This window comes from Cebidichthys violaceus, unplaced genomic scaffold (assembly GCF_023349555.1).
Source record: "Cebidichthys violaceus isolate CVI_PGR_0920_01 unplaced genomic scaffold, fCebVio1.0.p SCAF_22, whole genome shotgun sequence".
NCBI lineage: Eukaryota > Metazoa > Chordata > Actinopteri > Perciformes > Stichaeidae > Cebidichthys > Cebidichthys violaceus.
This window is the reverse complement of record NW_027176395.1, coordinates 8,014,578-8,037,242: the sequence shown is the minus strand read 5'-3', so window position 1 is coordinate 8,037,242 and position 22,665 is coordinate 8,014,578. Positions and strand designations below refer to the sequence as shown.

Below are 22,665 nucleotides of genomic sequence, written 5' to 3'. Positions count from 1 at the left end.
CCCACCGAGAAGCTCAGGAAAAAAATCACAACATAAACATAAAACAATGGAACTAGGAAGCAGTTCTTCAGTCATTCCACATGGTCAAATCACTGTACACACCTACACACGCTAAATATAATCCTTTACAAAGGGATGGCATACAATATTACTTACCAAACAGGAAGCATGTACTATAAACACTTTTCACGGATTGAGAGGAAAACTAAATGGCTATTTAAATACTGGGTGTTATCAATGGAAACGGGCTTTCATTTTAAGTGCAATGTACTTCAGCTAAAATTATTCATTGCCATAATAATAATAATGAGATTGTGAATTTATATTGCTACCTATGAGGTCAGAGGTGCAGCACGAGCTACTGAACAGCACCTCTGCCTATGATTTGTTAGTACTTGTTGTCTTAGAAGGTTGGGTTTAGTCATGAGGAGTGAGATTGGTTAGGGTTAAGGTAAGAATGTACGGTGTAGTTTTGCGGGTTGCCATTCTTTAAAATCTGAGTTGGGTGAACAAAGAAATGCAGTCACTATTGACAGTAGCTTAGACATTTATAAATGGCAGGTTTTGGCAAGATGTTCTGTGTCGAGCTAGTGACAATTCCCTATGAGCAATCAGTGGTCTGCAGTGTTTTAAATCCACCTTCTAGTATCAGCTCAGCTCACCTGGAACCTTGACTGAGGTGGTACCAAAAAGAGTGGCAACCTTTGCTAACGGAAAACCAAAAAAGAGCGAGTCGAGTTGAGTAGCGCTTTGCCGTACCATTTAGTGGAAATGTGACATTGGCTGTCTTTATCTAAGGAAAACTTTAGCAGGCCAGACGCTCTTCATGTTGAACGTGAGTAACCTCATTGAGTAATGGTCTGTTAAACAAACTTGACATCTCACTGACCTAGAAATGCGGCAGATCTTTTAAGGTGAAATACATAGCTCCCAACTGAATTCCCTGAGGCTTCTCCAATGCACTGTGAACTACATAATGCTATTTTTGCAGAGATACACTTTAATGACCATGAGAAACATTGGGGATGGCTTTGGTTTTTAGATATGAAGCTCACAAACATCTAAACATCTAAAATCTAAACATTTAATCATTGTTGTCAAATAATGCGGTTTGCAGAATTTTAAGATTATAGTCTAAGTATGCAGCAGAAGCTCTGGGCTTTCCATGATCTCTACAAAGATTCTGTCCTCTTGAGACTTTTGGTCACCAAATGAAACATGTATTAATGCATCCACAGTGGATACTGTGTTATCTGATTTGGCTCTTCCGGTTGTCTTATCTGGCCTGCCTTAAACTCCGGAAGTCCCCATGAATCTCAAAGGACTTTTCACCAGACCACCATGACGGCCATCACCAGCTCAGTATTTGGTACCTCTAAACATCTGCACGTTTGGACCTTAGACTTAGGCATTTTTTTACTTGCATATATTGACTTGCGTATATTGACAGCCCAAAGGGATCAATGGGACAACATTTAGAAAAGATACATCTCTTAAGATAGATGGAATAAAAAAAATTGTGGTGTCAAAATCAGTGGGCTGCATTCTTTCGCTTCACCTTTTAGTCACATGAAAACGTGAAGTTTATACTCCCCAAGATGGTTAAGTGATGTTAATCTGATTCACATGACTAAAACTCCATACCACAATGGACTGTTTGGAAAGAAGAATAAAATATGACCGTAAAGTGAAGTATTAGAGGAGGATATCTATTTAATCTCTTTCCCATGTTGCATTTTAAAGGGGCCAATATGTTGGGATTTCACCATAGATAAGAAGTTCAAGTTTTCCGTTGGGTGTTCACACTACAAAGAATGACTAAGTGTTATGTAACAACTTGTGTATGGCAGGACCTTGTTTAACATGACCTCTGAAACCTGCACATAGCTGAGTCAGCTGATTTAAAAGTGCATGCTTTTGCACAACTTCATGAGGGCCGTTTTCAGCATTTTACGCTACATTGCACATTGGTGTTGAAAAGGCATGTCAAATTTATATAATATGCAGTTTAGTTTTGGGGAAAAAGGCTTATTTGCTCTCTGGCCAAGAGTGAGATGGTAAGATTGATGTGACTGAAGATGTGTTTGGAGCTAGCAACTGGTTAGCTTAGCTTAGCAAAAAAAATGGAAACAGAACTGGCTCTGTGAGAAGGTTCTAGCCATGTCTGTGGCACATAATGCCAGTGAATTGTTATTTTTACAATTTGTTTTTTGTTTAGATAAAACCAACACAATATAACATGTTAATTATTTAGCTTTTTAAAAAACTTTATTTAGCTTTTATTTAACCAGGTTTGTCCCATTGAGACCTAACAGCTCTTTTACAAGGAAGACACACAGAGACAATTAAAGCACATAGAGTTGAGTAACATTAAAACTTGTCAGCTGAAATATTTGCGCACAGACATCCTGGACTCAAAAGATGTTCCATGCAGCAGCTACAGAAAATCTAAAACAAAATCAAGAATATCTTTGTCAATAAAAACATACCAGTGACTGAGCCGGGGTGTACATTATGCATAATAATTCACTTATAAAACACAATGGCAGGTATGAAATCCACCGGATGTGTGCCTACAAGGACAAGTGACAAAACTGATCTTACCCTCTATCAAATGCAAAGTGAAGATACTCAAACTTACCCTTACCCTCTAACTGAATAGCCTGGGTTTTATCTATGAGATAGTTTGCAAACCAACCAACTGCACGATCTTAAAAAATCAATAGCTTTAAGACATCTAATTAAAGCATTGTGATCAACAGTATCAAAGGCTAGAGAGGTCTATCAACAGAGTGTGTACTTTGGTGTACACTAATCTCACCAAACGCACGCACCAAGTGCTGTAAGTTCTTGAGAGACCACTGAGGGATTTACTTCATATACTTCACGTATATACTGCATATATACCGTCCATGGTCGTTGAAGTTGTGTGATCGCTTTGCAACCCTGAGCATTTTTATAGCCTCGCAATGATTCACCAGGACTGCAGGCGGATGGATTCATAGGAATGTACAGTATGAAACCTACATGTTTTGAAGGGAGAGGCAGATCCAGTGGCACTGCTTGAGTCCATTTTTGGATGACAAGAAACAACATCAAGAAAACAAAGTCAGTCTGAGTGGGTTTTTCGCAGGTAGAAAATGAATGCAATCAATAAAAGTTCAAGCCACAAAAACCTGATATCTGCACTGTAATAAATATGGAACTAGTATGAATTAATATCATCTTCTGAAGTTGCTTAAAAATCTGGAGGCAAGTGTAAAAAAAAAAATTGTAATGGACAGAATTACTTATCTTTTATTCTGATGAAAGTTATGACTCAACTATTATATCATCCACTTAGTTTTGTAGTGTAATTAAAGGACTTTTGTTCGTAGCGAATTCCTAAAAGTGCATTGGAAAAAAAAAAGTTACTCGGTGTTTTGTTGAGACGCTTTATGAAAGTTTACTGCAGCTGTACACCTGCAGCCTCACCAAATAAAGAAAATGGGCCAGACTGCAGAGTAGTGAACACCCCCCCCCCCCCCCCCCCTTCTCGCTCTGTTTTCGGGGCGGATCTTCGCTGCTCTTCCCCACTCTCCTACTCCACTACTCCCAGTTCACTACTTCAGCAGGCAGTATTTCTTCGGCTGCGCACGTGGAGAGAGAATACTACTGTCGCTGCGGTCTCGCTCGCGCTCAGCCCCCCGCGTCTTTCATGCCTACTTTTAACCCTGTTATGTCTCGAGCCCGAATTCTGTCAGCCGCGGCGCGTTTCATGCACTTTTCAGAGCCCTCGCACGGAAGGAGAAACATTTGGTGAACCGTGCTGAGAATGAGTCCCGCATAACTCCGGGTATTGTTGTTGTCTACCCCCTCCCTCCTCTCTCTTTCTCTCTCTCCCCCCCTGTCCCGCGCTCTCAGAGTTGAGTCATTGTACATAAGTATGGTAGATAAAGGCCCCTTGTTGACCTCTGCCATTATTTTTTACCTGTCCATTGGGGCAGCAATTTTTCAAGTCCTGGAGGAGCCCAATTGGAAGCTGGCTGCAGAGCGGTATAGTACCCAGAAGGATACAATACTCAAGGAATATCCCTGTCTGACGAAAGATGATTTGGACAAAATATTAGAGGTATGGTTCTTCCACTGCACACTTGTTGTTTTTCTATTGACGTTGTGAAACGCATCCTACTGTAAACCATTCTGTAAACTGCTGCAGGTTGATTTACAGTCCAAAGTGAATCATCTATTAAGTGTTGAATGAAATATGCTATTGCTGCATCTTTTTGACTGGCTGACTCATGAACTGCTGTGTAAGCTTTCTCCAGAAACTGTAAATCTCCTTCTGAGAAATTACTTGTTGTAAGTTCATGGTTCCTCCTTGTGGGTCAACACACCCACACTTAAAAGTTAGAACACCATAACACCAACAAGCCATACAATTGTCACAGATCCCCTCATAAATGTTATCTTTGGCTTTGTGATGATGATTATTTTATCATCCGGTTGAGTTGATTTGCTGTTATAAACGTTGACGGACAGACAGTCTGTCTGGAGCAGTGACTATGATACCAGGGTGTTGAGGGTCAATCTGTATCCCTCAGTACATGGTGTTCCATTGCTAATTTCTCGTTAAAACAGCAGTTCCTCAACCAGTAGCAAAGCCGGTGCCGTTGACCTCTGCGGCTGCACTGTGTGTGAACACGTGAGTCAACACGGCCCACGATTCCACAGGTGTTTGCCCCGTGACATGTTGTTTGTTCACTTCCTCCATATGGCTTTTACGCCCTTAGTTCTGTGCGACGAGAAGACGTGATCTTTGATGTGTCAAAGTCCCTCACTGAAGAAGAAGAGTGTGGAAAAGAAGACTTGATCCAGTGTACACAGCATTGTATATGCAACACGCCACCTCAGAGGGATCCTTTTCCTGCATGAGTAACACCAGGCAGTGGTTCCTTTTTTGTTTCGTTTTTTTTGGGGGCTCTTTGCACTTTCAAATATGACCAGAAACATGTCTCAACCTGTTCCCCCTTTACGGACCCACATCAGTATTAGGGAGATTTATTATCCCCCACCATCCCCCCTTCTGCTTCCTTCTGCTTTTCCTTTTTGTGTTTGGTAGGGGGGGGGTTCTGAAAGGGATATGCCCATGACACCCCCCCCCCCCCCCGACCCCCATCTCTGTAACAGCCAAATCCCTGCAATGGCCAAATCTTCCTCTTGATGTAATCTGGGAAATAACACAGTTGAGAGATTTTGGACTTAGTTTTTTGGTAGTAAAAAAATACTATTTGTAAAACTGAAACATGTCCTACTCCTGCTCGCTCTCTAAAGGACAGAGAACCAGTCATGTCCTCTGGGTTCCACGGCACCTTTTTAAAAGATAAGATCACATCACGTTTAGCTTCTTAACCCCTTTTACCCCCCCCAGTCTGCAGAGACACCTGCTGCAAAGGCTTTGGAGTCGGTATATTAAAACGGGTAAACCTACAATATATTGCCCGTGAGTTGCCTTTTATCAACTTTTATTTTCTCCAAGGTTTCCATTGTGGAAACTTTGCTTGGTGCGTCAACGATTAAAATATATAAGCTGGCTTAACGAGAGATGGCGACACTCTTGTAAAAGTTAGTCTTCTGCTGTTTTATTAACAAGGAGTTTACTATTAACTGCAGGACCCTTGAAGTGGTCACAGTTTACAGATTGGATTTTATGGTCCATCAATGCTGGCTGTTGAGGAGCTGTTGTAAAAGTTCAGCCAGGCTGCACACATTAGCTCCACTGCAGATAAGAAGCAAACGCTCCGAGCATCCCGGGTCGCAGCATGAAGTGTGAGCAGTGTTTCTCCGTCACCCAGAAGCACTGTGGACATTGAGGGGAAGAGAATGCATGCTTTAGAAAGTGGACAGCCTAGTGTTCCAAACTGTAGTTGATTGTTAGCATGGAAGTGGTGATTTCATGTTTAAAAATGTGTGCTGCTAATTAGTGATTGGTGGTGGTGATTTGTCCAACCAATGGTCCAAAGCCCAAAGATATTCAGTGGACTGCTGTTATACATGACAAAGAGGAAAAGCAAATTCTCACATGTAAAAAGCCAGAAACAATGAACGTATTGCTTTTTGTAAAAGAATATTTTTGGGGCTTTTTTTGCCTTCATTTGACGGTGCAGCTGAAGAATAGAATGGGAGAGAGAGGGGATGCAGCTAAGACTCGGAGAACTCGGCTTTGGTACATGGACGCCCGCTCCACTGGGTGACCTACTTGGGGGCCCCTGTGTTTTGATAAAAATCAATCGCTTATCAAAATGGTTGCTGATGCATCTTCTTTCGGTCAACCAAATGTTGCAAGCTCTGACGTAAAGCAAAATTAATTGGATATTGAAAGTCATCAAATCAAATAAATAAAATATTTATTAAAATTTATAAAATAAATAAAACATCAAATAATACAGTTCCCCACTGCTCTATACCATTAAAGTCGAACGCATACATAGCGAGGCATTGCACGAAATTTGGAAACTTCAAATTCCTTCTCTCAGTGCAGCTTTGGTTTGCAAACGGCCTTTTTCATTTCCCTTTTAGCATGATGGTCCTGTCCGTCCCGGCACATGACTTAAAGACCATGTGTGGCCTGGAAGAAGAAGTTTGCAAAACACTGCTCAACACTCCGATGTCACATGCGTAAAGTGAAACTTGGGCCCCTCGTCGGACTGAAAATGCCCAATGAAGTAGCGCTCTGTTCGCAGGGATAGTCATGTGCCCAGGGGCCGCTCGCTTGAAATAGTTAAGTCTTTCATCCCTCTTTTGAAAAGTAAATGAAAAAAAGTTACACTGAAGTCACGGAAGGTAGCAATGCATTTACATGTCATGGGTTTAGGTTTTGGCGATAAATTGACAAGACAGGGATGTCTTTATTGCCTTGTATGCCTAATCTGATTAAGGATGTTGTCGGCACAATGTGAGACTGTCACCATTCAGTTATCTGGAGTGTCGAAATTAACTTGCAATGTTTTATAAGGCCAACAGTGAAATTCAAGAATGAATAAAAACGCCACATGTTGCGTTAATGAGGCATGTTTTTCAACCTCATGCAGAATTAAAACAGCCACTCACAAATCTGTTAATGGTGTAAGATGCTCTGCTTAACAGATGGAAGAATCCTTTCACTGTCTGGGGAATTTTTACAGCGTTTGTGTCTCTGCCAAATAAAGACAAAACGCTGTAAAATGGACAAAGTTGTCTGTACTTTTTCTTAATCAGCTTCGGTTTCTTCTTAACATTAATTTGTGAAGGTCAGACGGCATCCCACACCTCCCATGTCTTGTTTTTTTTTTTCTCCTGGCACCCTGTGGCGGATCTTTGACTAGTGCACACAATGAAATCTCAGCATTGTTACTCAAATGCATTGTTTGCCAGCCATCTATCCGCGGTATCAGACATCAATACGTAATGACATGGAGGAGAATGAGCGACTTCACCGTTTGCAAGTCGGGTCAATCCTGCCCACGAGCAGCTGTGGGAGCTGGGGTTGGTGTGCTGGACCGCCAGCTGTCCTGATAACAGTTGGAGTTTGTCGTTGTGGTGGTTACTGTGCTCTGTCTTTCGGAGTGGACCGCTGGCAGTTGCCTGCATGTTTGGCAATGTTTTCAGATCCACAAATGCAAAGGAATCCTTTCATAGTGTGTAAGCATAAGGCACCACATTGTGATTTTTCAAGTTAACATTGTGTATTTCATATCAAGCTTTTGTTTTTTGTACCACAACTTTGTGTGATCCTTTTTATTAGGGATGTCTGAAGATTGTTGCGCAACAGTTGATTTGTTTCAGTGTAACCATATCTAAAAATATATGCTCAAGGAGTAAAGTATTATTGCTGTGAATATTAGATTGTTTCAGTAAATCAATCAATTGACTGCAATTTGCGCTGAAACTTTTAGTGCAGATTGTGTGTTTCAGAAGCATTGGTAGCAGAATGATTGTCAAAAGTGTTGCAAATTGTTTTTCTGTCAATCAAGTAATCGTTTCGGCTCTAATCATACTTACAGAAAAAGAGTTTTGCGTGTTGGTGGCTGGGATTTTCACTGAGGTGTGTGTTGCATTTTGGACTGGATGTTCAGGGCAGCGACGAGAAGTGTTTAATAGTAGTGAGGCGTTAACTTTTGTAAAAGAGAGGAGATCTTGCTGCCACCATATTTTATCTCAACAAGGCCGTGAGTCAGTGTGACGTTAATCATTAATGGGGCTGTGGTTTTTACTTGAACACAACATTTTGAGATGTCCTCCCTTCTGCTTTCATTGTTCATACACAAAATACAACTTTAATGTTTCTGGTAAATACCAGTTGGAGAGATTTCGCAGCAAGAGTGCTGGATTAGTTTATGTAGTTTTTCCATTTTTGTTTATGTGACAGAAGACACACTGGTTTTAGAGTAGCATGTTCTACGATTCTAATTAGCTCTTTCCTCTACCCTAAATTGACCAGTAAGGGTATCCATGTTGGTAGCCTGACATTGTAGAGAAGCCCGTTTAACAACCTCGTCCTGAGCTGCTTTGGGCTCAGTATGACACAAAGTTTATTCTATTTTTCTCCCCCAGTGCTTTTGCCTTTTGACTCATTCTCAGGGTTATTTGTGGCCACAAGTTGACTAGTATATGACCTTTTCAACCTCTTGAGGACCTTGTGAGGTGCCAAGCCTGTTCAGTCATGTTCGAACATCTTTACTAAGTGAGTGCTGTAGTAGATCTTCTCCTTCCTGCCCTCTGTACGGTAGCAATACAGGATATTTAAAAAATAAACAGTTAACCTCCAAAGTCTGCCTTTTTAAAAAGGTTATATTCCTTGTCCTTTACTTGCATGACGTGAGGTAGCTTACACTCTGCCCTCATTGTATTTCTGCGAATCAGCGTTTTGTACGCCTCAAACTTCAGCATTTTTTATCTGTCAGGCAGACTGTGAACATGTGCAAAACACCCTCATTAGGCCAGTGTAAGGACGGTGCAGAGCCGAGCACACAGACCACAGACATGACTCACAAACATAACATTTGTCACTTTTTCGACGTTTTCCACGCAGCAAAAAAAGACCAACCTCAAACTGTTAGTCTTAGCTAGTGGGGTCAAATTTCATTTTGTCTGCAACCGAGGAATAAATTAATGGTTGCTTATGTGCGGGGATTTACCAAAAGTCTGTCATTTGAATTCCAAATTTACTTCCATGTGGCGAGTCTTCCCTCATCACTATCCATTAGTACGAACCACAGTGCTGGAAACATAAAGTACAAATAATGCCCTTTATCTTTTGTCTGTGGGCAGATTTGATGAGTGAACATGCGTATTTATCAAGTTCCCAAAGTAACCTGCTTTTGGTTTGCCTCACTCTCCTTTGGTAGGGATGCACCGATCGAAATACCTCCGAAACGGCTGACGGGTTTGTTGTTGGCTCCCTCAGCTGTGCATTCTCTTGGTGTGCTGATGACTCATGAAGTGGTATGCGCGCGTGTAATCAGATGTAAACATCGAACCAAATTAAATAGATGGGCCCCATTGTCACCGATAAACCATCCAGCTATTTCAGTCAGTATCGGCCCGATATCCGTGTTGGCTCGGTGCATCCCTACCCTGTGGTGTCTCTTTTGGTTTCAGTTGTCTTTTTTACCATTTATACAAAATAATTTTTGCAGGACCATTTTGATGTTAAGATATACATTTAACAGATTACTATTGCGATAAACACAACTCATTAGGCCAACGGGGAGATGGAGTTGTGGGGTATCTAAGGTTGCTATAATTATCAGCTTCAGCCAAATAAGATTTTGTCAATAACGAGGTTACCCATGCATAAACATGTAACCAGTAATTACAGATGCTGTGGACTCAGGAGGGCTGTCAAATGTGAAAGTGCGTAAGCAGGACAGTTGTCCACCCATGTGTCGTTTTCCCTCTCTAATTTCTGGCCATGGTTGGAACATCACATCACTGTTGTCACTCTAAAGCCCAACGGAGGAACTGTGTTGTTTCAGCAGACAAAAGAATGGCCTCCCCTCGTGCTGGTAATTACAGAGCAGAACTGTCACAGACCTGTTATTAAGAACCAAGCATCTTCCAATGCTTAAGAGCTCATGCAAATTTTGCCAACCCCTTGCATATTTCCCCCCAAAACTATGGTGGTGGTGGTGGTGTGTGTGTGTGGGGGGGGGGTTGCATTGTCCCACCACACATGGCCTGGTGTTTGCGAATACCCAACAGGGGGGATTCAATTTCTGTTGTGGCTGTTCAGGCACACATATGGTTGGGAATGATTGATGAAGCATTTTCTGTTTCCTTTGGATGTCAACACTAAAACTTCCTTGTAAGGAGTGATCTGATGTATCCCATGCTCTAGGCGGTTAGAGACAAATTAAGCACAAAATAATACCTTTTTTTCCCCTGAAGAATCTTTTTGTATATATTCACTGCAATTTTGGATCTTGAGAAAGAATAACAAACTTTAGAAAGAGCAACCACTGAGGAATCATCTAGTAGGTGTTTAAACCATGCGTCATTATGTGATTATGAAACAGCTGGTTAAGCCTTCCTGTTTCCCTACCAATACAAGCAGTTGTCGGCACCATAAAGCCCTCTTGGCGATGCAGATTCTCAAGGGTGCCTGATGTCGTTTCACCTCATCAGTGCCACTGGAGATACCATCTACATATCACAGGAAGGATGTGGTGGAAATAAATGGAGCTTACACATAACAAACTTCCTGTCTTCCTTTAGCTTAAGTTTTGTTTATACATAGGGCGTACCAACAAAATGAACTGTGAAGAAACAGAAAGACAACGAGTGGTACTCATAGATATGCCCATAGACTGTAGGTGTAACCAACAAAGAGCCATAAACTAGCCTCCACAATGCAGAGGACGAATTGTAATTATCTATAAACTCATATCTCATATTCACTACTTTATTACCTTTATACAAGCCCTGTAAATAAACAAGTTAAGTATTACTGCATTATAAGAAAACAAAGGTTGAATATCCTGTAAACAATTTGATTTGGCTGCGAAATATTTACTCAAATGAAGATTTTTAGGACCTGTTTAAAAAAAAATATATATATATATATATATATATATATAAAAAAAGTGTTTATGCAAATTGGCTTCTTTGTAAAATCCCCAGATATGTAAATAGTGCTTATCAGTCACAGTCACGCGATCGCGCGTGGCAAGTTCCAAAAGATCAGAGGTGCACGGCCAAGTGCAGCAAACACCTGCGGAGCCTCAGTGCAACACACGCCGGCCGTGATTACGGGGAGTATAAACTATGCTTTAGGCAGATGGGACTCTTGTTTTTTTAAAACTGCTAGTTGATAACACTCAATTTGTTTGGCCTCCATTAAATTCTCTTTTAAGTTGGAATCAACCTTATACTCGATGTGTTTCTTCTTTGTCCTCAGGTGGTGTCTGATGCTGCAGGCCATGGGGTCACTATAACTGGCAGCAAAACCTTCAACAACTGGAACTGGCCAAATGCTGTTATCTTTGCTGCCACTGTTATCACCACTATCGGTAAATACTTTTTATATATTCAACATTGAGAGATCTAGTTCTGATGGCAGAAAAGAGGTAGTTCTTTTGGTTGTTTTGTCAAAACTTACTTGAATGTTTCAGAGAATGAGATTGAGTAATGTCTTACTTTGTCCCATTGGGACAAAGTCGATTGCAGACAACTGTTGAATGTTTTACTAAAGTGTGTATAATTTAAAGGTACAGGACACAGATGAGATGGACATGGAGGCATGTTTTTTGTTATTCCCATCTCCTCCTATAAAGCCACACTAAAGTAACTTAAGTAGTTGGTTGACACATCCCAACCCTAACCACTTTGTTTTCGCTTTCGGTTTCTGAAGGATATGGGAACATTGCCCCTAAAACGCCAGAAGGCCGTGTATTTTGCATCTTCTACGGCCTGTTTGGTGTGCCTTTGTGTCTTTCCTGGATCAGTGAGCTGGGAAAGTTCTTCGGTGGCAGAGCCAAGCACCTGGGCCAGTATCTAACCAAGAAAGGATTTTCACTGGTAAGTTGATAGGAGCTTTTCTTTCCACTTCTGGGAAAAGTTCTTTCATTTCTTTGTGGTATCACAAAACCTGCGCATGAAGTAATGATTATTTATTTTTTATTTTCCAGAGAAAGGCTCAATTTACCTGCACGGCTATATTTCTCCTCTGGGGTGTGCTGGTGCATTTAGTCCTTCCACCTTTTGTATTTATGTCCCAAGAGGGTTGGACGTATATTGAAGGCTTGTACTTCTCATTTGTCACCTTGACCACGATTGGTTTTGGGGACTTGGTAGCAGGTAAGCTGAGAAATATATTCTGTGGATTAAACCGATTAAATTAAACCAGGCCATAACTTTGGAATCAAATGACAGTTGACTATTTTGTTTGTCCTTGCAGGTGTGGAACCAAATAAAGAATACCCAAGTCTGTACCGTTACTTTGTGGAAGTGTGGATTTATCTGGGGTTGGCCTGGCTTTCTTTGTTCTTCAACTGGAAGGTGCGGATGGTGATTGAGGCCCACAAGGCACTAAAGAAGCGCCGCAAGCTGCGCAAGCTATCTCTTGATGAGCTCCGGCACTACAAAGAGTCTCACAAGGCTGCCCTTCGTCTGCCACCCAGTCCTAATGACGTCAACATCTTCAGCTTCCTGTCCAAGAAGCAGGAAGGCTACAATGACTTGATCAAACAGATTGGCACCAAAAAAGATGGCAGGAACAGCAGCGTTAATGCCAACACCATAAATAAATCCAAAGATATTGGTCGTTCCAAGAGCTGCAATGATACTCCCATGTTTAACGGACACACCATCCTTAGTCTGGACCGATCGCCGCGCCAAAAGAGGCGCTATAGTTTCAGTGACCGAGTCACTGTTGCTTTTTCAAAGTCCAAGAACTACCTCCTGGGCTCAGACAACGGTTTGCTGCTAACAGAGGACCACGTAGAAGGTGACTTAGAACTCGACCAGGGCCAGATGTATGAGAACCAGCTAGACAAGGACGTAGAGCTAGAGAATGGAGGGGTGGGAGATTGTGGAGCAGGTGGTCGAAGGACGTGGGACTCAAAGGAGTACCATCCCCTAACATTCCAAAATGCAAACATTACTTTTATAGACGAGGAGAACTTTCTCAGCAATAACTTGGAGGAGGAGGAGGTGGAGGAGGAGGAGGATGATGATGATGATTCTTCTAAAGCAAAACTATCCATTACTACATGTGATGAAAACATTGAAGCAAACTCCAAGGAGGAGCATAGTTCTGAATCTGAAGAGTCTGTGTTCACTAGTGACGGTTCAGAGCACAGCCACTCGTATGAGAAACTTGTGGAGGAATATGCAAAGGAAGAAAATACCGAATCTTGAGATATCACAAAGCCTTAAACTGACTAAAGTCAAGACAGACCTTTGTTGTTGAATTGGCTGACATTGAAGTATTCTAATGTGAATTGTTTGAGTATATATCAGAAGTCCCATTGCACGTTTGGGGGTCTGATAATGCAAAGCCAAGTTAAAATTTCTATGAAATGTTCTGTTCATAGCTGAGAAATGAAAATCCCCATCATGTTGACTGTTTCTATAAACCCTTGAACAATCTTTCTGGTAGATATGGACGACCGAGCGTGACATGTAACCCATGAGTATTTAACATCTACTCTATATATGCCTTTTTATGTAGTTTGAGAAACTAAATAACACACATTTAGTGTAATGTCCAAACAAGAACTATTTACCATAAGTGCTTTTTTTCTACTCATAGGCTAATAAGAAGTTATAGGTGGCAATGTATTAGATTCCCCATAGTTTCTTCTATGCATATTCACCATATTGGTGTTTTTATAATATTTATTAAAATGAAGGACGTAGTAGCATTTATCCAAAGCTGCATGGATTTATGTCTCCCATTGCACAATTCTATCAAACGAGGACAGTTCAAAGTCTGTTTCAGTGCAGACTTTCTTTTTAAAACCTGAGCCAAACATTTGTCCTTACAGAAAATGAAGGGGGTTAAGGGCCAATTCTCCTTTTTTGTATTCTTTGGTATGTCACCTGTTTCTTTTGTGAAGTCCTTGCTGCCTAGTTGTGTCTGAGATTTCTGTTTATTTTGACTGTGAGCAATAGAATTGTGACTGCACTAGAGGTTAACAGTGATGCATAGCAACGTCTGAGTGTCTAGAACCAACTGAATAAACTTGGAAAAGAAAGTCATTAATTTTATTAACAGAAGCATTTATGGCAAATCTTAATATCCAGCCAGAGAGACACTCTAAATTATGATTTGTTTGCCTTTTTATTGTTCCAAACCTTTTTGACCGCTGTAACAAAAATGTGAAAAAATCATTGGAAACGATACTCCTATTGTGACATAATGCACAGCCTTTCAGATTATCCTCAAATTGCTTCAGGAAACAAAGTTTTTATTGTTGCTTTGCTGTTGACGTGTCAAGTGTCGCTCTGTGGCTTCTGTGCTATCTACCATAACAGTGCATAACATAACTTTTACAGCAAAAATATTCTTACATGTTTGTCTCTTTAGCACCTTTTGCTTCATTTTATTTGTCATGTAAATACTGGCTGAAAGCCCATCGGCAGCCACAAACAGCAGGTGCAGGCCATTGCCTTGCTGCTCATGTTTATCTTTGGGGGCTTGCACTTGTGACGAGGTTAAGCCAAGGTTAACTTGTGACCGATCAATACTCTCTTGACGTATGTTTCAGTCATGAGACATGAGGCCAGCAGTATCGGTGCTCTCAATTATTGTAGTGTGTCCCCCTTGTTTCACGTGTACACAAAACCGTAAACTCGAGGGACCAAAATATAATGTCCATTGCTTTTCACAGTCTGACTTTTGAAAGGGCCCTTAGCCACCCCGCTCACCCGCTGCCTTTTGCACACAAAAACTTGAAACAGTGTTACAGTGAATATCAAGATGGTGGTGTCACTCTACGCTACTTTGAATTTAGAATTCCTCATGGGTAATATACTGTAAATATCGTCAGGATTTTTCCTTAACTCCTGACTCTGCCTTACAGATGGCTGCTATTAGGGGAAAAGGCCTTAAATCCACTGCAAAGTAGGGATACCCAGTACAATGTAACATCTGTTGAATGTACTTGTAATCTTCTCACTGAGTCATTATATATTTCACACTGGGTGTTTTTAATTGCCCCCTCTTGTATTTCGTCACAGGGCCATCACTTAAATCTATGTGAGCATTCGTCTGTCTTTCTCTCATTTTCACTGGCTTTCATTGGTTCGGCGTTGTTATACAGTACAATACATTGTTATATGGTACCTGCCTGGACTGAATTTCAAGCTTGTCTTTAGATTATTAACTCAGAACAGGTTAGGCTGGTTTAACCCACTCTCCCAAGCTTTTCTCTTACTGTTGCTCCATTGTGTAAAACTCCAGTAAAGTTGTTTTTTTCTTTGTTTTGTTTTTTTTAAATATTAAATTATTGTTTGAAAAAGTTTGTATGTGAATTCCAAACAAAACTGTATATTTCATGTAAATAAACATTTAATAAAACCTGAGTGTTTTTGCTATCCTTACATTATATTAAAGTGGCACTCCAGTGATTTTAAACATAGAAGTTCCGCTGCACACAGACTGCATACACAGGCACATTCCACACATGCGCAATAGAAAAACATGATGCCGACTCATTTTCAGGTTCATACTTGTATTCTGTATTCCGAGTGACCTACCTGAAGACCCCTCTATACACGCCTTTCAAGACGGATGACCTGTGGTGACGTACGTGAGGCCCTGCCTTTATAAATCAATCTCCTCGGTTATCCCTCAGGTCTTTCGCTCTTCACCTCACAAAGAACACCTTTGCTGAGTTAGGCTAGTTGGCTGCAGCGGTTCCTGATTTTGAGTTCGCTGTCATAAGCCTTGTGTCTCGAGATGAGTGCCGGGCATAAACGTGTGAGGAAGAAGTGTTCTGTTTGCCCCTGACCAGCACAAAGCATGTCCCATCTGTCTGGGGATCGTCCATGCCAGGAGGGCTTTGATGGAGCTTGAGCCCTGTGCGTTTTGTTGGCAGCCCTGGCGCTCAACCAGTCACATTTTGTAGAAAGAGCGCTGGGAAAGACCATTGTACTGCATGATCTTCCCTCCAAAACCAGCTTTTTTCTGAGTCCAACGGCTCATTGGTAATTGGGTGGACCACGGGGAGTACCTGGAGGGGACGGCCATGGTTGAGACGGAGTGCCCCATGAGCACGAGCCAGCTGCTGGGACTGGTCACTTGCCATGATGATGTGCTCGACATCCATTTAGACGTGCACGGCTTGTTGGAAGATGAACAGGAGGCTTTTATTGTCAGCCCCTGCTGCCTCAGCGGGCCAGGACGATGCATCCTTCCCTTTCTATACCTCCGTGTTGCTGAGCAGCTGGAGGTAGAGTGGCCCTCTCCTCCACTGGCTCAGAAGTTGTGCAGTTTGCAGGGCGTAATACTCTGGACTTGCAAAGTGTTAAACAAATACCTCTGATCATGACAGCAGTCACACAGCTACTGAGCTCAATTCGCTCAAGGGCTTGGGTTTAAACAACTATTAATCTCACAGTCACAGCAATAATGCAGATCACGGGCAGTATCTGGTGCTGCTGTTCGGCCTGTCACTCCACTTCCGCACCTTTACCAAATGTGTCGAGGCGTTAGCTCCCCTTTGGAAGAGCGATGTTTGCATCTAGATGATTGGAGGCTCTGATAGCGGGCTCCAGAGAGCAGGCAGAGGCACAGCTGTTTACTGATCTAAGGCTCCTCTATGGGGAGGGTGTCTTTTCGCAAAGTGGTGTCCACAGACGCCTCCCTGAGAGGGTGGGGTAGTTCTGTATGATGGGGCGGCAGTGATGGGGGATCAGGACGTCGGCACAGTGCAAGCTGCACACCAACCACCTGGAGCTTCTAGCGGCTTTCTTAGCTCAAAAGCATTTTTGTCCAGTTCTGATGGGCAGGCATGTTCCGATCAGGATGAATGACACAACATTGGTTTCCTACATAAACAAGCAGGGAGGGACCCGTTGGCTTCCCCTGCTGGAGCTGTGTCTCTCTGATGTGGGTAAGTGTTCATTTCCTGTCAGAGCCACCCGTGTTCAGGCCACCTGAACCTACGGGCAACCTTCTCTCAAGGGGGTGGTCCACTTGTGAGAGAATGGAGCTTGCACCCTTTGGTGGTGGCTCAAATATGGAATCCGTTTTAGCAGATGCAAGTTGATCTCTATATTTAGGTTAGGGGAATTTCAGGCAAAAATGAAAGCACGTATTTTGGAGACGCTCTGATTACAAGTTACACTAAATGGTCATTGGTTGCTTTAAGTACAGTAAAATCACATTATAATGCATTATAACAGTGATTAAAAGGAAAAATTACAATGTATTTTAAGCATGGGAATTATGATCTTTGCAGGGACGTGCGGTCTCTGCCTCACCTGTCATCATGAAAAGAAAAAACAAATAATGCTAAAATAAAATAAATATTAATATTTCTCTACTGATCTGTGCTATAAATGTAATTTATCTATGATTCCAACCATTTCAAGCATTTTTATAATCAAAATCGCTGAATTAGCGCATGTCCTGTTCAAACAGAGGAGACACGTGAGGTGAGGCAGCGACGAGCTGTGCTTCACCTCAGATTGTGAATCCCTCACTAACTGGGTTGAGCGCGTGCCTTTTGCTTTGTCATTGTTTGTCACCACTGTAATATTTGTAGACACTTTTATTATATGTCCTTTCTTTCCATAGAATAAGTAGTGTATTTCACGTCTGTGTAGAACATATTTAGTGTTGCTGATCTGACATTAAACCGCAGTGAAAAAGCACAGAGGGGCAAACAGTACTCTGCCTCAAAGAAGAGGGCGTGCGAGAGCCCACGGGTCGGGTTTATGCTTGTTCTGTCGTTGCTCTTCTTCTACACTTCTCTTCTTCTTCTTATATTTTGCTTTGACCACAAAAATGTAAGATTATATATCCAAGCTTAAAAATGTCTCAAAAAACAAGGAAATGTGACCAAATCAACAGTAATTCAACGTCGGACTGGTAAAGTAACCTTTTATGTGTTTGTTGTTCTCTTTATACATCCATGGTTGTTACACAGATTATCACGGAATCTCACGATGTTCGCGGGTGGTGCCCGCGAGCGCTCCACTTCTGAAACGCTCCCGGTGGGGCAGATGGCGGTGCACACGCTCCCGGTCGAATCAAATATGTACCTTACCTTATCCAAGTGACACCTGGCATTGCTGACTATGCACATAAACATCAAGGTCATGCTGTCATACAAGTGAACCACACTGCAAAGGGAGCAGAAAGCTGATATGCAAACCTAGCTGTAATAACAACGCTGAAACCCGAATAACGAGTAATAACATTCTACACAAACAGGGTGCATTTCTGCACATTAGTCTGTGCTTGTTTACGTTAGAGTATCGGTTAATGATTGGAATGCGGGTGGATTTTAATAAGCATGGAGCCAAGCTGTTGACATATCCTGATGTGCCAAAAAGACATGAGATTAGCTTGTGCATAACAAGTTGTTGTTGACACAGGCTAAAAATGAATGCCAATGCCTGAATGGATTCAGCAGAATAACCCTCCCTGGTTCCACCAATAATGACGGAATTAAATCTATAAAACATTGACATTTAGAAAAGTGTGACACTAAACGCATTGATATTTTTTATAACTTTCTGAGATGCGATGTTATTGCCTCCCAGTCTGATGGCGTCGTTTAAAAAATCTGCAGTGGAACAATGTTTCATTGCCTTTTCACCATTAATGTTTCACTAGAATGGGTGGTGCGAGAGAACCTTCGCCCTTATAAATGTTAACTTAACTGATGATGGTCACTGAACCAAACTAAAGACAGGGCTCACTGTGGAAAAAGTGCTGAGCCTGGTGGAAACCAGAATGTCTCCTGTTACTGTGGGATTCCAGGCACAACATAAATGAACCCCCTTTTCATATTTTCACGTTCCTCATCCCGGAACGTACAAATTATTATGAATACTGAGGTTATTGTTGTTTAATTCCCAAAGTGAACAGATATGGAAGGGAATTTGTGTGCTTTTTTTACAGTCAGACAGTAATGAGATGATGAGAGGGAAGAAAGAAAGGTCCTCGGCAGGACACTATTAAATCAATATTAAAATACTTTTGTAAACTGATGTGATTGGATCAGGGCAGACACAGTGAGCTAGTGAACAAAGTGGAGCATTTGGCAGCGAAAAACCCAGATGTCTCCCTCTGGAGTTGGTAAAGAGCAAAAACAGATCTAAAAGAGAGACTTCTGTACTTAAGTAATGTATTTCCATAGTTACTTTAACCCAAACTACTATCTTTCCCAAAACCTAATTAAGTAATGGTGTTGCCTAAACCTAACCAAATTGTTTTCTTGTGAAAACAGAAGTTTATTTTGAAAAAGCTGTATGCATGTAATGATGAGAAATTAACACATGTTGCGAGTTGCAGGAGAACGCAGGAAAAATTGGAAAACAGACACACGACTCCACATGAATGGTAATGCTGCTCTGTAACTGCTCGAGGTGTAAATGAGCATTTGTTTCCTTACAATTCTGCCATATCATCTAAAAAGGTGATGATATGTCTCCGTTGCCCAAGAAAAAAAGTTGCAGGTTTAAATATAATATATATATATATAAATATATATATATATATATATATATATTTAAACTAAATAATCTGCAATCAAAGTTAAACGTTTGGTCTTTAATCTTTGACACTCAAAAACTATGTGGGTTCAGAATTGATTGAAATCAGATTTTGTCTTTTGGCAATTTTGCATCTTTATTAGACAGATGAAGAGTCTTGTGGCAGATTAGAATCAGAGCGAGAGAGAGGGGTATGACATGCTACAAAGATCCCACGGTTGGAATCAAACCGGTGACGTTGCGATTACGTTGCTTATGCAGTAACCATGGTTACCTTGGCCCTCCAACCCCACCCACTTCCAACGATTGAGAAGAGCACAGACCAGATCAAATCTTTCAATTGAAACAACCCAAACTATTTGAACCTTGGCAGCTAAATTAGTGTTCATGTAGGACCACATAATTCAAAACCCGAAGGCCTCTAATCATGGTGTCTGCGTTGAAAAGCTGAGGACAGAAAAATATTCCTTACTTCAATTAAATGTGACCGTGGGCAACATGATATTCCTTAGAAAGTTTTAATGAATCACAAAATGCATCTGAAATAACATCTAGACTAACTGTGAAGCCATGAAAGTTGGTCAATTAAAAAAACATCACTCCAATGTGAACTTTAAAGCAAATTTTTTATTATGCTCGTCCTGCAAAGACCAGTGCCACGACACATGGGAGACGCTATCATGAACCACAGTACATGCCAAACGTCACATTGCAGCTGTGGACGAGTGGGCGTGCAGGGCTAGTCTCATCAATAAAAACACATCACCAAATGCAATTTGGGAGACACCTCAGGGACGGTGAAAATTGGCATTTGGTTGTTGGACTAGCCTCTGTGATAGCATTCAAAGGGAGGATTCAGGGCAAATGTTGACTGTTAGTTAGTTAAAAAAAAGAATGAGCTACAGTATATTAAATGCTTATCTCATGGCCTCATCTCGAATGCCCTCGTGCTCATTTTGCAATAACCTCAGGTAGGGGGATCAGAGAGTCTCATGTCCTCAGTTTCACAGCACTTAAGCTTCATACATTTCATTACGTCAGCAGTGATGATTTTGTTTGGTCAGGGGATTTCAGAGCAAGATTAGATGAGGACATGAGTTCAGGCGACGGTTGCTCATCTGAGACAATATGCCTCCTTTTCTGTTTGCTGACTCCCTCACTACTCATAGGATCTGGAAACGTCACCAAAACCACACTAAACTTTGAAAACCTTACAATAAAACTTAGCAGAAAGATAAACTGGCAACATATTGTTATTGAAGAGCTCGACACTTCCACAGCAGACAAGTTCAGAGAAAAGACTTTCTTTTATCATAAAAGAGTTAACACATGATTGTTTGATCTTTGGATCTATATTACTGTCTTAACTGCCCAAACACACATAATACATTTAACACATATGGATATGCTGATTGCAATATACATAAATAAAATGAACATTCCTGCGAGATGCATGTTAAAAAAGTGGATCATGAGCAAAAGTAGTACAATTTCCATGCAGGCTTTTTAGTTTCAAAGAACACCAATCTGGAGTTTGGGGAAGTTGCCTTTAAACCATGATTTAATTTTATGGTATGCAGTTATGGAAATATAATGTACCCTTCCCAGCAGCCCTGTTAACTACCCAATATTTAGATAAAATAGTAAGATAAATCAACAATGTTTACATTTAAGAATGCAAAAGGTCTAGGATTTCACCAAATGTAAATAGCAGAGCGGAAAATGAACCATTGGTGCGATGAGCTGCTGAAATTTTGCACAGATATGTTGAATGGCGTAACACAGCCAGCCACCATGTGCCAAAGCAAACGCATGACTTTGCCATATTATACTCAGAACATCTCATTCCTTCCACAAGTTTAAGACAACAGGCCTAATTTTCACTCTTGGTGACCTGTAGGTCTTCAGACAGCGTGGGTCAGGGTATACACTGACACACACCAGTATGCCAGGAGAAGTATACTTCTCCTTTAAAGAGTCCAATTACGCAAGGGGTCCCTGAAACCAGCCAGCGTGCCGCCCTCCGTCTTTCACACTGCACTACTTCCTGCACAGTTTGTGTTTCCCAGATGTCTAGGGTACTTGTGAAGAGATTACAGCAGGAGCGGTCAGCAAGCACACTCAAAGTCAGAGCATACAGCCGCCACATCACTTTAACGTAGGCCGTTATTGTGTCTCACAATAAACAACTTCTTTATTCAATTTACTCTAATTCCACCAGATGAATCTCAATGGCATCATGTGACGTGAGTGTAACTCAATTGTTTATTTGAATAACTTCCAAAAAACAAGCATCACAAAACAATCCTCAATGTGCCCAAAGTCTTACTGGAGTGACTTATGCTTACGGGTCTCTGAATAAATCAATGCCATCTCTCTTTGCGTATCAACAACACGACCGTCTTGGGGACAGAGTGATGCCAGCTCACTTCCTTGCCAACAAAGGAAGAGGGGGAACCAGATGGAGATTTGTTTTCTCTTGACTGCGAAACAGTCGACGCAACAACAGCGCAATAAGCAATGGTACAGGACCTCTCTGACACCCAATTGTTTCCTGAGTTTCTGTGTCCGGTCTTCCGGACCGGAAACTTTTGGGCACCCCCCAGAGGTGAGTTTGTGTGTGTGTGTTTACTGTGTGTGTGTGTGTGTGTGTGTGTGTGTGTGTGTGTGTGTGTGTGTGTGTGTGTGTGTGTGTGTGTTTGTGTTTTGGGTTTTGTGAGAGCTACGTGGGATTTTTTCGTAAGAATGCAGGAAGTACATTGGCAAAATGCCCGTTGCTTTTTAAAGAGCATAAGAGAGGATGGGGAAGAAAGACACAGAGCAGTGTTAAACAATGCCACTAACAGCTGGTCATGTTGACTGCAGGCATTGCCGTGTGTTCACATAGAAAGTAGTAACCTTGACCTCTGACCCCACAAGACTTCACCAACATGATACTCTGTGTTGGGTCAAGAGAGTCTAACAGTCAGATCAACT

At 41.5% G+C, this 22,665-nt stretch overlaps 1 protein-coding gene across 1 annotated transcript; it reads left to right on the top strand.

Annotated features, from left to right (window-relative positions):
- Positions 1 to 3,622: 3,622 nt before the first annotated feature.
- On the top strand, positions 3,623 to 15,546 carry kcnk5a (potassium channel, subfamily K, member 5a). Its single transcript, XM_068717980.1, has 5 exons — positions 3,623 to 4,111; positions 11,417 to 11,528; positions 11,870 to 12,036; positions 12,147 to 12,315; positions 12,416 to 15,546. The coding sequence occupies exons 1-5, from the start codon at positions 3,926 to 3,928 to the stop codon at positions 13,375 to 13,377; spliced, it is 1,596 nt and encodes a 531-aa protein (XP_068574081.1). The 5' UTR covers positions 3,623 to 3,925; the 3' UTR covers positions 13,378 to 15,546.
- The last annotated feature ends 7,119 nt before the right edge of the window (positions 15,547 to 22,665 follow it).